General features: G+C 41.0%; 1 protein-coding gene across 3 annotated transcripts in view; it reads left to right on the forward strand.

Moving 5' to 3' along the window:
• The window catches only part of Ylpm1 (YLP motif containing 1), a 76,282-nt gene extending 72,624 nt beyond the window's left edge, over nucleotides 1-3,658 (forward strand). For 2 of the 3 annotated variants that reach the window (XM_021178800.2, XM_029484466.2), the window contains 2 exons: nucleotides 2,793-2,973; nucleotides 3,272-3,658. In XM_021178800.2, coding sequence (XP_021034459.1) covers nucleotides 2,793-2,939 — 147 coding nt within the window. In that variant the 3' untranslated portion in view covers nucleotides 2,940-2,973; nucleotides 3,272-3,658. Of the gene's footprint in view, nucleotides 1-2,792; nucleotides 2,974-3,271 lie in introns of those variants that run through there. The other variant, XR_015045244.1, reaches the window with a different exon arrangement.
• Nucleotides 3,659-13,177: the final 9,519 nt, after the last annotated feature.

Here is a 13,177-nt window from a genome sequence, read left to right on the forward strand (position 1 = left end):
CAAAGCATTTAATACAACTTCAAAGGGTTAGAAAGTGATTGATCGTCAAGAAATGTTAAGTTTCTTAGAAATATATATATATATATATATATATATATATATATATATATATATATATATATATTTTACAATTAAGTGACCCTCTCCATCAAAATAATGACATGATGTTGTAAATCTCAGAAGTATGTAGGAAAATTAGAAGGAGCTTGAACATTTTGGTTTTTCTAGACATGGTTTCTCTGCGTAGTCCTGGCTGTCCTGAAACTCAAGGACACCTAGAACCCCGGGATACCACACCCAGCAATTAAAAAAAAAAATCATGGCAATTTATGCAGCATGCGTGAATGTGTGCAGATGGTCAGACTTTGTGGCAGGCACTTTCACCCATTGTCTTAGTTAGGGTTTCTATTGCTATAATAAAATTCCCTAAAAAAAAGTAATGTGAGGAAAGGCCAGGGGCTTTTCTCTCCTGGAATGCTCAGCTCACACTCCAGCCACTGACTGAGGTCAGGGCAGGGACCTGGAAACACGAAGCAAAGCAGAAATTATGGAGGGAGCTGCTTCCTGGCTCCCCCTGCTCAGCCTGCTTTTGTTCACAACTCAGGACCACTTGTCCAAGGTGACGTCTCTACCATATGGTCTGGGTCCACCACTAAAATCAGTGTTTTCTTTTAAAATAGTAATAATAAATAAAAATTAATTTTCTGTTTTCAGAGTCTAAACTTTAGATTCAAAAGTAGCAGGATATAGGGCTAGAGGGATGGCTCAGCAGTTCAGAGCACTTGCTTCTCTTGAAGAGGACCCAAGTTGGGTTCCTAATACCTACATGGTGGCTTACAATTGTCTTAATTCCAGTTCCAGGGAATCTGATGCCCTCTTCTGGCAAGGGATACTGCAAACATCAGCTGCCGTACAGGCAGATCACCCATACACAGTACAGAAAATAAATCTTTAAAAGACTAGCTGAATACAGTGACTTAGTCTACTTAACCATGCGGATGCTCTGTGCATTTTAAATTGACTGTGAGCTGAATTAACTTTTTCTTCATTCAGTGGTCACTGAATATCTGCCCATCCATCCTGTATCACTTAACACTAGTGATACAGTTTTCAATAAATGTGTACCCTTGATCCTAAGTGGAACTAAGAGTAGGTATGAATTACTTATAGTGCATATTTTTTTATATAAAGCTCAATGATAAGACACTTACCTAGCATGTGCAAAGCCCTGGGTTCAATCTCCAATACCACCAAAAAAAAAAAAAAAAAAAAAAAAAAGAGAGAGAGGGGGGAGGTGGAGAGATAGATTTTCATGCGTATTTGAAATTCCCAGGAGGGAGAAAGCCACATTTGTTAGATTCCCACCAGTATATCTGAAAATAGAGTATATAGTTTACTTTTTGTTTTGTGCCTGTAAAACATGATGAAACTGCTTCCACATTGGAGCATGCTATTTGGTACAACTGTAATCTGTGTTCCCAGGCCATGGTCACTCATATTTGGCTCAAGAATAAAGTATTTAAGAAGAGTCAAGTGTGGGACTAGGGAGATGGCTTGGATGAAGTGCTTGCCGAGCAAGTGTGAGAACCAGAGCTCAGACCCCAGATCAGAAGTCAGGTGGGTGTGCTGGCCTGCCTGTAACCCAGCTTCCTCTGGAGGACGACGTCAGGGATCGCCTGCTAGCCTCCACACTGGCCTGTGCCTTGCACCAGTGCACATGTGTACATGTACAGCCAAAGGCGAAATAAAAAAGTCAGGTGTTAACCATTTTCCCTACTGCGGCTCTGTTTCCCTCTGACCAGATGTTAGAAGCCTAAGCATTTCACGGTCAGTCTTGCGGCTTTTAAGAAGGAAAGTCTGTATACCTTAAAGCGGTAATGCACTTCCATGGCCAATGTAAAGAGCACAGAATTTCAGTGTTTTATATTTGGGACATAAAAAAATCACAAGCCGTATTTACAATATAGCATATTAAAATATAGTCTATGCTTTGGTACTATATGTGCAGTACAGGTAACAGTATCATAATCTCTCATATTTTTTGCTCTTAAAGAATATGAGATATATGCATGTATTGTAAGTATAAATCCACCTTTTTAAAGTACCCATAGGAAATACTCCTGAACCCAGTGTCTGCACTTGAAACCTCACCATAATAACATTTGAAGCAGTGGTCTCTGTAGTTTAGGAATGAAAATAATACTACTAGCCCCCTGTTTTTTTCTCTGGTTAAATTTCAAGCAATAGTTATTGTACAAAGATAAAGGTTTGTCCTTGGTCTAAGTGTAAGCTTTGTCCTTGATCTATAGTATATGTTTCTATTTACATAAACATAGTCATCAGGCAATATGGAAATTCAAAAGTAGGTATGTCAGGCTCCAAACAAGCCTAGGGAAGCAATGGTTAATTGCAAAGGATAAAGTGGGGAAGGATGTCTACACTGACACCAAGTAGACAGGGCTCAGAGCTGTAAAATGGGAGACAGAGGAGAGTGTTTAGCTCACATAGAATGCCTTTGGCGCTGGCCAGAGATAACATGGAGCCGATAGGATGTGTCAAGAGACCTTTAGTGGTAGGGCTCTGTCTTATAATTATGGGAAAGTTTTGAAACAGGTAAGAATCACAACTGTGTATTTTAAGGTCACTTTGGTGGAGAATGAAAACAGTTTTTTTGACTTCTTGTAATTTTAAGTCAGTTAATCTACCCAAATAATAATAACATATTATCCAAAGAGGTTGCCTTTGGGGTTCCCTCCCTCAAACAGCCCAGTCTAATGCTTTTTTCTCTTTAGGTGAGATGGGCAGACCTAGAAGAAAAGAAGGATGCAGATAGGAAAAGGGCCATAGGTTTTGTGGTCGGACAGACTGATTGGGAGAAGATCACAGATGAGAGTGGTCACCTGGCTGAAAGAGCCCTCAATCGGACCAAATATATATGAGACTTAGTTTTGAATGGAGTCATATTCCTCTAAGGTAAGGGCACCCAGTCATAGAAATAGCCTGTCATGTGGTTGCTTCCAAGGTACTGAGGACAGCATACTTTACTAAAAATGATTTTTCTAGCTCTGAACAAGTAAGTATGTGCTAGTATAATAACATTTGCAATATAGAAAAGAAAGCAGTTAGTGTAACCCAGCTCACTTGTAAAAGACTTAAGAAAGCTTGGGTTCTGTGTCCCTAGGGAAGATGGAGTCATGCTATGACAGATGCTGAGGTCTGCTAAGTCTTCTGTGTGCCTTTCCTGGAGTGACCCCGTTTTCTTTCTTTCCAGGTGGTTCGATGTGAGGCGACCTGAAGCTCAGCCCTCGAGAAGCTTCTTGTGTCTCCACGTTTCAATTTTGTTTTGTTTTACCACTTTCATTTTTAAAAGTTTTCCAGTATCCCCCCAAAATTTTAGAATCTTGCTATATCCAAGCAAGACATTATTAATATTTTTTTTAACTAATTTGGGGAGGGAGGGTTAGCTTAAGTGCTAAGTCAGGTGTGGATCCACAGGAGGCTTCCAACAGAGTGTTTCCTCCACTGTACACTGTCACAGACTATCATCAGTGCTTTGTGGCTGGTTTTGTTTTTTTACTGTATGTAACAAGTAGCTGATTGTACTTGGATAAAAAACAATAAACTTTCACTATAAAGCCAATGAGATTCATAGGCTGTACAGTATGGGCCCTTTTCTCTTATTTTCTCACATTTATTTTTATTGTTAATTAAATGCAGTATGTCCTGCTTGCTGACCACCCCCAAACCACCTCTTTACTATTGAATATTAGCACAGCTGTTTGGTAGCACATTGTAAAACTCCATGATTGCAAAGTGTCCAGTGATGACCAAAACATTCAATTTTATAGATGGATTTCTTTTTCTTTGTGTCTTAAAGACTAACAGAGATCAAGTCTAAATATCCATCAATTTTCTGGGACCTCTCTCTCTCTCTCTCTCCTCTCCTTCCCCCCCCCCCCCCCAGGAGGGGGAAGTACAGTGTTACCTCTTTATTCTTCCTTTCTCTTTGTGCTACCTTGTTTGATCCCCCCCCCCCCCGCCCCCTTTAGCTGGTTTTGAATACAGGTGAACAGAAATGATACATTCCATAGAACTCAAGTTGTTGCCTTGCTTTGAACTTCAATCTTTGCTTTCTAAGACAGGATCATGGTAAAGGAGTATGAAAAGTCCCCAGCCCTCTGGCAAGCAGCCTTTGAGCCTGCCAGCTTTTCAGGCTCTTGCCAGATTGCTCATTATTGGAAAACTTGGCCTTCAGCATAGAATTTAATCTCCTGTGGATAATCCCACTCAGAACCCAGAAGCAGAGCTTACACCCAGATAACATTCTTCCTTAAGTATAGAAAGGAGGTGCTTGCTTTTTATCAGTCTTCACAGATAGAGATGAACTTTCTTCCTCAAACACAATTTCTTGGTGGTAAGCCAGCTCAACAACTTGGGAACATGTTAACAGATGACCTCAGCATTGAGTCATGGTTGGAAATCTTCTAGTTTTTCAGTCTACATTAAATACTGTGCTTGGAGCTAATATTTCTTAGCAGTTGAGGAGCGTTACTTTGGGTTCAGCAATGACCTTCTCAGACTGAAGGCACGAATCGTAACATCTTCCTGTACTTTTCCCTCAAATTCTGAATGTTTATGCCTAAAAGGCTAGGTTCATTAACAAGTTAATATTGAATGTATAATTTGCTTAATTAAATGATTTCCACTGTTTGTAATGTTTAATAATCTATTTTGGTGGCTAAGGACTGTAATCTGTTTCTGCATACGAATCCATCTTAGCTGCCTTTATTATACTGGAAAATGTTACATGGTAAGATAGCCAAATAGAGCTATTGTTTGTACAAAGACTCATTTAACACTTATCTTTTCTTACTAAAGTAAGACTTGTAAAGTTATTTTCCTGCTTGAGAAGAAAAGAAGGCCTCTCTGTTCCTCAGTTACCTTTAACCTTTGTGTAGCATTTGAAACACCCGAGAGATGAGTGTTGGTTACCCACGAATCATGGGTCTCAGCATCGTCAGCTATGGCCTGTGCCAGTTTTCAGAAAGTAGTTAGAGGAGCCACAGGCAAGAGCTACCTGCTTTCAGAAGTGGGTTCATTAAAGAGAGTCAGAAAAAAGAACCAGAAAGCAGTAAGAAAGATAACCAATTAATACTTGATTCTGCAAGGCCAGTAGGAAACTCTTAAGAAATCCTCATTTTTATTATCACCTAAACCAACAGAATAGAAAGTCAAGTGGTATCTTGGGAAATTTTGGGTTGGGTAAACATTTTGTAGTAAGTCATATCTACTTACTTAGTTACAGTACGAAACCTAGAGTCTGTGTGTTTGCAGATTTATTACTGTTATCTTTCTTATTTCAGAAAGCAATTGGGTATTATCTTGCATTTGTATTTAAATCATTTTAGTTGTGGTTTCTTTTATCTGGCTGGATTTATTTCACTTATGGCAGAAAGAGCAAGTCAAAGACCCCATCCAGAATATTGACTATACATTTTAAATTGAACTAATAGTTTTCCACTTGGGTTTCCTTGGTTTGGAGCCACTTGGAGTTTGTGTTAAATGTTTTATCCTGGTAACCACAAGTTACAGGTATTTGTTAATGGGCGTCTGGGGCTGGGCTAGGACTATAAAGGCAGCAAGTTCTCAGGAGCAGACTGGCAGATCTTAGGATCTTAACTGAAGTGTTAAAGCAGGCTAAGGAAGGGGAATGATTCCCTGTTTTTGTATTGATAGATTGTCATACAAACTTCTGTTCCTCTCTCAGAACCTATGTGACCTCAAGTGACTCTTAACTTTCTGAACACCAGTTTCATCTGTAGATATGAAAATGGAATTATAAATGCCTGTTTGCCTAATACGGATCATAGTAAAACACACCTCACTATTCTGAGGATAAAATTGGACTATTACGCTCTGCTGCTGTCATAGGACCCAGCCACAAAGTAGAAGATAAAAATCAGTAGTCGTGCATGATACAGGCCTTTAATCCCTGGCAGAGGCAAGTAGATCCCTGTGTTTTCAAGGACAGCTTGCTCTCCACAGAGAAGCCTGGTCTTGAAAAACAGAAACAAAACAAAAAGCAAATCAGTAGTAAATTACTTAACTTTTTCTCAGATGCTTCTGAACCTCTTACTTTCCAGCTGTCCTAAAGAGAGTTCTGCCACCGTATAGCTGCTCTAGATTGAGCTGAGCCATGGAAACAGTGCAGGGTGTGAGGAGGTGGAAGAGTGATCAATTGAAAGCATCTGTAGGAAGCTGGTGGCCTATCCTCAGGACCAGCGTGGAAGCTTGAGGGGCTCAAGAGCAAAGCAGGAGTCATGACAGGATGGAATCGCCAGACCGTGGGCATGAGCACAGATAACATGAAAAACACCACAGTGCTTATGAGAATGTGTCCCACTCATATGGTGTAAAATTGGAAACGGTCAGGAATGTCATAAACACTGTCACCTGCCCCCCCCCCCCCTGCCCCCAGCTTCCCACTGCACCTAGAACCAACATTAAAAGTTAGTTTTATGCTTTTTAAGAAAATTTTGTGGGTTGGCTAAGTAGTCACTTTGTCGGCGGTCTTTATGGACTACTTTTGTTTTCCTTTTAAGAGTGAGGTTTAGTGGCCATTCAAATCATACATAAAATATTTCTGTTATCTCCCTTTAGTTTCCCAAAGTTAACGTCTTATTATTAAAGGGTATTTTCGGAAAACTTTCAGAAATGGTTTCAACTAAATCACTATTGTTTTGGTGGCATTGAGCACATGATAGAGATGTTACACAAGTCTCAGCACTTGCTGATTTGAGCCCCTAAAGCCCCTTGCACATATGATTTTAGACAGCCACCATTCTGGTTTTCATTTGTATACTCTTGTCACTTAAAGAATGTTACATATGTAAAATACATTACATAGTCCTTTGGGATTGGTGGAACCTTTTGTCATTGGCCTAGTTCCTTTGAGGCTTTTTCAAATTGTCATGTATATCAGTTAATCAATTTAATGATGACTAGCCTTAGATCCCATTCTCTCTTGTGGCTGTATCATATAATCGACATGATTATGAAAATTTACTTACCAGGTCTCAATTGTTTGGTACTTTTCCTGTCTTTTGCTGCTCTAAATTGTGAAGTTCCTATGCACTCAATCTGCCTTCCTACACCTACCTAATTTCCAGCAATGAAGGAACAATACCAGTGGCATCCTTTGCACAGATGTCCTCAAACTGTAACACTCCACACAGCATAGCACAGTGGTAGACTGCTATCAAGAGACCACGACTGTAAGGAGGTGACGACGACAGACTTGCTTCCCTAGAAAACCCTTCATGATTGAATTGTGACAAAACGAGGACCTGAATGGTCAGAGACTCATGCCTCCCTGATCCATACATGACTTGAGAGTTGAGACTCCTAGCTGCTGCTGTCCATGAGACCTGTACCTCAAGGAATGGACCGATGTCAGTTATGCAGCCCATTGCTGAAAGTCTGGAAGGAAGATGGTGGTGCTCTGCAGTGATGGTTGGCGCTCTGGATGCATGCCACGGGGCACCTGAGAACTTAATGCTTTACGATGTAGGTAAAGCTTAACTGAGTCTTCCACTTAAGAAACTTGAATGTTCTCCCAGATATCCATAACCTTGTTTCTGAGCGTAAATCATAGATAGTAATAAAAGAAAATCTTTCTTACTTGGGGAATAGGAACAGTCCATTCCACTGTCACTTCAAATCCCACTCAGGTCTACTTCCTAATGAGAAGAATGTTCGTGAAGTATTCTCCCTGCCCCTCCTTCCCTCCCTCCCTCCTTCCTTCCCTCCCTCTTCCTCTTTTCTTAGTACTTCATGCCTCCACGAGGAAGAAATGGAACCTTCAGAGGGTCAGTAATGCCTCTTTCACCTTCCTCGAGAATCAGCAGAATACTTTGGGTGCCTTTATGTGGTTGGCAGAATTGTTGAAAGATTACCCACAAATTAAACACTTGGTTATTTTAGTTGCTCTGCCAGAGCCGGGCAACATCTCATTCCATAAAATTGGTGGAGTGTTCTCATGCTTAATCCTTTCGAAGCATTTAGCTCCATATGTAGCCTATATGTTTGTAGAGAGAATAAATAGTGCAATGCTTCTTGTATACTTGCAGGAATCACAACATCACGTAGAATTGACACATGAGTTCCGAGGCAGAGAGAGAGGTTGCTTGTTATAGTGCTTTGATACCATGGTAGTTATGGTCAGAAGAGGGCAGCACTCTCCGACCAATTGTGAAATTCACTCTCCACCAGTGAAAATCGTGGCTGTGGACGGATTTGAATCTTGGCTTGCCCGATTTTCTAGAACGCTGTCTGAGCATCTCAGCACTTAGGAGTTGGAGTCAGAAAGACCAGAAGCCCAAAGCCAGCTTGGCTCTATAGACATCTTTTATTCTCTAATAATTCCCTATGTGTGTACAGTGAATCTTAAACATATACATTCCCACCTCACCTTCATGTCCTCTCCTTTTTTGTTGCTGGGTTTTTTGGTGGTTGGTTGGTTGGTTGGTTTTGTTTTAACGCATCGATTTCAATTAATGCTGTTGGGTGGTCTTGGTTTGATATTGTGCAGGTAACCATAGTGGCTGTGAGTTAGGAGTGCACTGGCTGTGTGCTTCAAAGACAGCATCTCCCAGCATTCTGACCCATCCCCCACTTACATCCTTTCCATCCTTCTTCCACAGTGTTTCTTGGGGTGGGCTGAGTATAAGCACTTAACCGCCATTTATTTGACTTTAGATTGTTTTTTAACATGAGAATCTCAGTATTTTAGCAACAAGAACTTTGCTTTGGAAGGTGAGTTGTAAGTGACTTAGCTCATCTGACTCAAGGGCTGCCTGCCCCCTTTGAAACCCTTGACATTTAACAGATTGAGCGGGGAGGGCCTTTGGGCTCATTCTAGTACCCCACCCCGTCTGCCTTTGTTTTTATTCTTAGTTTTTATTTAAACGTGAGCTAAACAAAAGAACTTCATTAATTTTGTACAGTGAGGGACAGACTGGAGTTTGGGTTTCCTTGTCTATAACTCAGCACTTTGGTTTTCTTGACAATTCCTTCATGAAGGCTTTAAAAACATATTAGGATGGTAAATTCTCTACTATTGCGTGTGTAACTAAACTGTATGAACCTAAAATACATCCTGTAAGTTTCTCTTTGAGGAACAACACCATACATTTAAAATATCTTTCTGAATTCTCACAGTCACAGAGCAGTTATATACCTAGGGTCGCCCATAAAAATTACTGTGTTTGATATTTTTCTTTTTCTTCACAGCTTAAAAATTAATCATCTTAAATGTTGTTATGGTGCAAAAATAATGGAGTTTTTTTTTTCTTTTTCTCTCTCTCTCTGTGTGTGTGTGTGTGTGTGTGTGTGTGTGTGTGTGTGTGTGTGTGTGTGTGTTTCAGACTGGTGTCAAGCTCATAGAGCTCTGCCTACCTCTGCTCCCCAGTGCTGAGCCTAAAGGCATGGACCACCACTGCCTGGCAGTGCCTGTTTCTTTACCTCTAGTAATCAGCATCTTATCTACTTCAATTTGTAATTCCCCGTTAAGTACCTTACTAATTAAGGACAAGCTCATCCACTTCAAATGGTGGTCTGCTAGCAGCCTGGCTCCCAGCACTGGCTCCAGCGTCCTCCAAGCTTACTGCAGGGACACTGGGCCTCGGCTCCCTGAGTAATCCCTCTGGCTTTCCTGTGCCCCCTCTTTATGACGTATAGTTATCTGAAGGTCTGATCCATGTGTTCCCTCCTCTCTGAAGCTGATCCTCGTCTTGGCCCTCCTCCACGCTCTCACGGATTTGTACCCCTGTCTTTCTTGGCTTGGCTTTGATTTTTGGTCTTTGGTGTTTTGTTTTGTTTTTTCAAGGCAGGGTTTCTCTGTATAGCCCTGGCTGTCCTGGAACTCACTCTGTAGACCAGGCTGGCCTGGAACTCAGAAATCCGCCTGCCTCTGCCTTTGGCTTGCCTTTATAAGTTGAGTAGCCGGACACTTGTCATTCGCATCCTCTCTGAGTCCTAAGAGCAAACTCTTAGAAGGGAAGAACTTTTATTCCTCCTCTGTTCTGGTATTGGCCTCAGATCTGGTCTCTATTCTTTACAGTTGACGCTTACACTGGTACCTAGAAAATTTAAATATGGTAAACGTTCATGTAGGTCTCCATATGTGCAGTTTACACAGCCAGGTTTTGTGCTTGCCTTTTCATTGGCTCTGTGTCTTGCCACTGATTGCATACCCACTCATATGTTATATAAACCAGGCATCACGAATTCAAATGTCTTCAGAGCAGAGGAAGCTAATACAAATAAGAGGCGTGGCCAATACAACAGGATAGTTTTCAAATTAGCCATATAGGAATATTCTCATGGAAAAATGCTCCCCCTCCCCCCGTTGAAACAGTATATATAGACTGCCTTACTTTTCCCCCTGGGGAGAGTTACAAGTGCAAGTATTGTCTTTTTACTGTGAGGAAAGGCATCACCTAAAGTACAGTGATGCGGGGTAGCTGGGAGGGAAGAGAGCTTGGTGAGGACGGGACTGCTACAAAGTGCCTGACCCATGGAATGGTAACTGCCTTCAAGGAAAGTACCAGCATTCCCTGATAAAGGTAATTGGAAATCTGGATTTTTATGTGAAGTGGTTTTTACAAAATACTACGGAGACTACTAGAAGCTACATTTGGAGGTTACAAACTACCTGCCATAATCTGAGGGTTTCTGATGTACATCCTGAGGGCTGGTAATAATTCTGAAAGGCATTGTTAGGAAGGGTTATGTGATTAAGTTGCATATATAATAAATGTATGATCACTTTGTATCTGATATTTTGGAAAGGCAGTTGTTTTCCCTGAGCAAGGCAATACAGTACACTCAGTGAATTTGCTGTGGGCTTCCTCTTCCCTGGCTCCTGAAGGTAGACGTGAGCCGTTTACACAGAAAAAGGAGCCAGTGAGCCTGCCCTTGGGTTCAGTGGAGCCAGCAGCTGAGTGGCTGTGTTGAGCTGGTGAATTTGACCAAAATACCTGCTGTAAACATGCTTTCTGTTGCCACTGGAGAAAGATGAGTGCCATGAAAGCTGCTTTCTCAGTGCCTGTTACCGTCAAGGTAGGTATAATTTGATGTTTCTTAAGAGTATTGGGCATTATCTCTCTCTTGTTTTAAATTGATGTATTTATTCCAGAAACAATATATGAATTTATTTTCATTATTAAGGTTAAATATTACAGCCAAAACTTATCAACACTCACCATCCCCCTTTAGGAAGTATTTAGTGATGCCATTTCATTTGAAGGTTGGTTTTCCAAATGTTCTTGTTTGTACAAATGTACAGGTACATTAAATATATAGTCTGTTTAACATTTGTGAGAGCCCTCACACTTTCTGTACATCACTATCTTGGATGCACATAAATTCCTGTGTATGCATTCAGATTTTTTGTTTGTTTGCTTGCTTGTTTTTTTGAGAGAGGGTCTCACTGTGGGCCTGGCTGTCCTCAAACTCACTGTGTTGACCAGGCTGGCCTCAGACTCACAGAGAGCTGCCTGCCTCTGCCTTCCTTTCAGGATTAAAGGTAAAGGTGTGTGCCATTGCACGGACGCACGTTTCCCCCCACTGAGTCTCTGCCCTCCTGTTGCATCATCTTACATCCTTGCAGGTGCTCCTTATGTGCATCTGCTCTCATTTTTCCAGTGAAAGTCGAGAAGACTCTAAACCCTGGGCCATGGGGAAATAATTTCTCTTTTACTTATTCCTAGTAATTACTGTTTTAGAAATTGAAAATTAACAATGTTTGAGATACATTTTTTAATGGATTTTTACCCTACACTGGAACCTATTTATTTTTGGTGGTCGATAGTTAGCTTTGAACACCCCTTTTCATCCTTGTTTACACCTGCTCAGGAATCTGTTGTTCTTCTATGGATCCTAGGAGACTTGGCAGCAAGCACATTTATCCGCCAGGTTCTCTCACCATCCCAGCACTCTTGATATTCTGGAACGCCAGTTTGGGGCTCAAGCCATGCGTCGTCATGGAAAAGTGCCTAGTGCTCTTGCAGAGGACATGGGTTGGGTTCCAGCACCCGGCAGTTCTTAGCTTCCCTGAGCTACAGCTGCAGGAGATGCAACGCCTGGGCTTCTCCAGGCACTGCACTCATGCACAAGCCCACACTTACAAATGCACATAAGTTAAAAGTACAGATACAGCTAGAGATGGTGATGTTCCCTGTTAGTCTAGCACTCTGATCTCTGAGTTCAGGTATACCTCATGGACATGAGTAAGTTCCAGGCCAGCCAGTACTACACAGTAAGACCTTAGCTCAAAACCAACGAAAAACAAAAAAAGCCAGTTTTTAAGATACCCTGATTTAAATCTAAGGTTTAATATATGTTTGGAATTAATATAGGTAAACAGGGCCTGGAGAGATGGCTCAGCGGTTAAGAGCCACTGACTGCTCTTCTGGAGGTCCTGAGTTCAAATCCCAGCAACCACATGGTGGCTCACAACCATCTGTAACAAGACCTGATTCCCTCTTCTGGTGTTTAAAGACAGCTACAGTGTACTTACATATAATAAATAAAATAAATCTTTTTTTAAAAAATATGCATATATATGTGTAGATATATATATATATCTACACATATATATGTAAACAGAATAGGTTCTAGTTCAAAATTAAGTTTTTAATATAGGCATTGAATGGTTTTAAAATGGGGCTTCCTCTAGGCACTTTCTACCTCATGTAGTGAATTCTGGAATACTTTTCATGAGAACTATTCATTTAGTTAGGCATGGAACCTTTTTTATTATGAGACAAAGTCTTTTTGTGTAGTTCTGGCTGTCCAGGAACTCTCTGTAGAGCAGGCTGACCTCAAACTCACAGAGACCTGCTTGCCTCTGTTTCCCTAGTGCTGGAATTAAAGGTGTGCGCCACCACTGCCCAGCTCATTACTAAACTTTTTATTAAGAGAACATGACCTGAGAATTTTCTCTGTATCAGTCTTGCTGTGTTAGTTGGAAAGTTACTGATAAATGAAGATTCGGTGTTGTGAACCCATTAGGTCACGGTGGAATGCTTTCTTAGACTCAGTGAACTTAAATACATGTTTACCCTTACATATTTGGAAGGGTAGTGACGTAGGAAGAGTGTGCTATGTGAAGTCA

This window comes from Mus caroli, unplaced genomic scaffold (genome assembly GCF_978045245.1).
Source record: "Mus caroli unplaced genomic scaffold, Mus_caroli_1 scaffold_14, whole genome shotgun sequence".
Taxonomy (NCBI): Eukaryota; Metazoa; Chordata; class Mammalia; order Rodentia; family Muridae; genus Mus; species Mus caroli.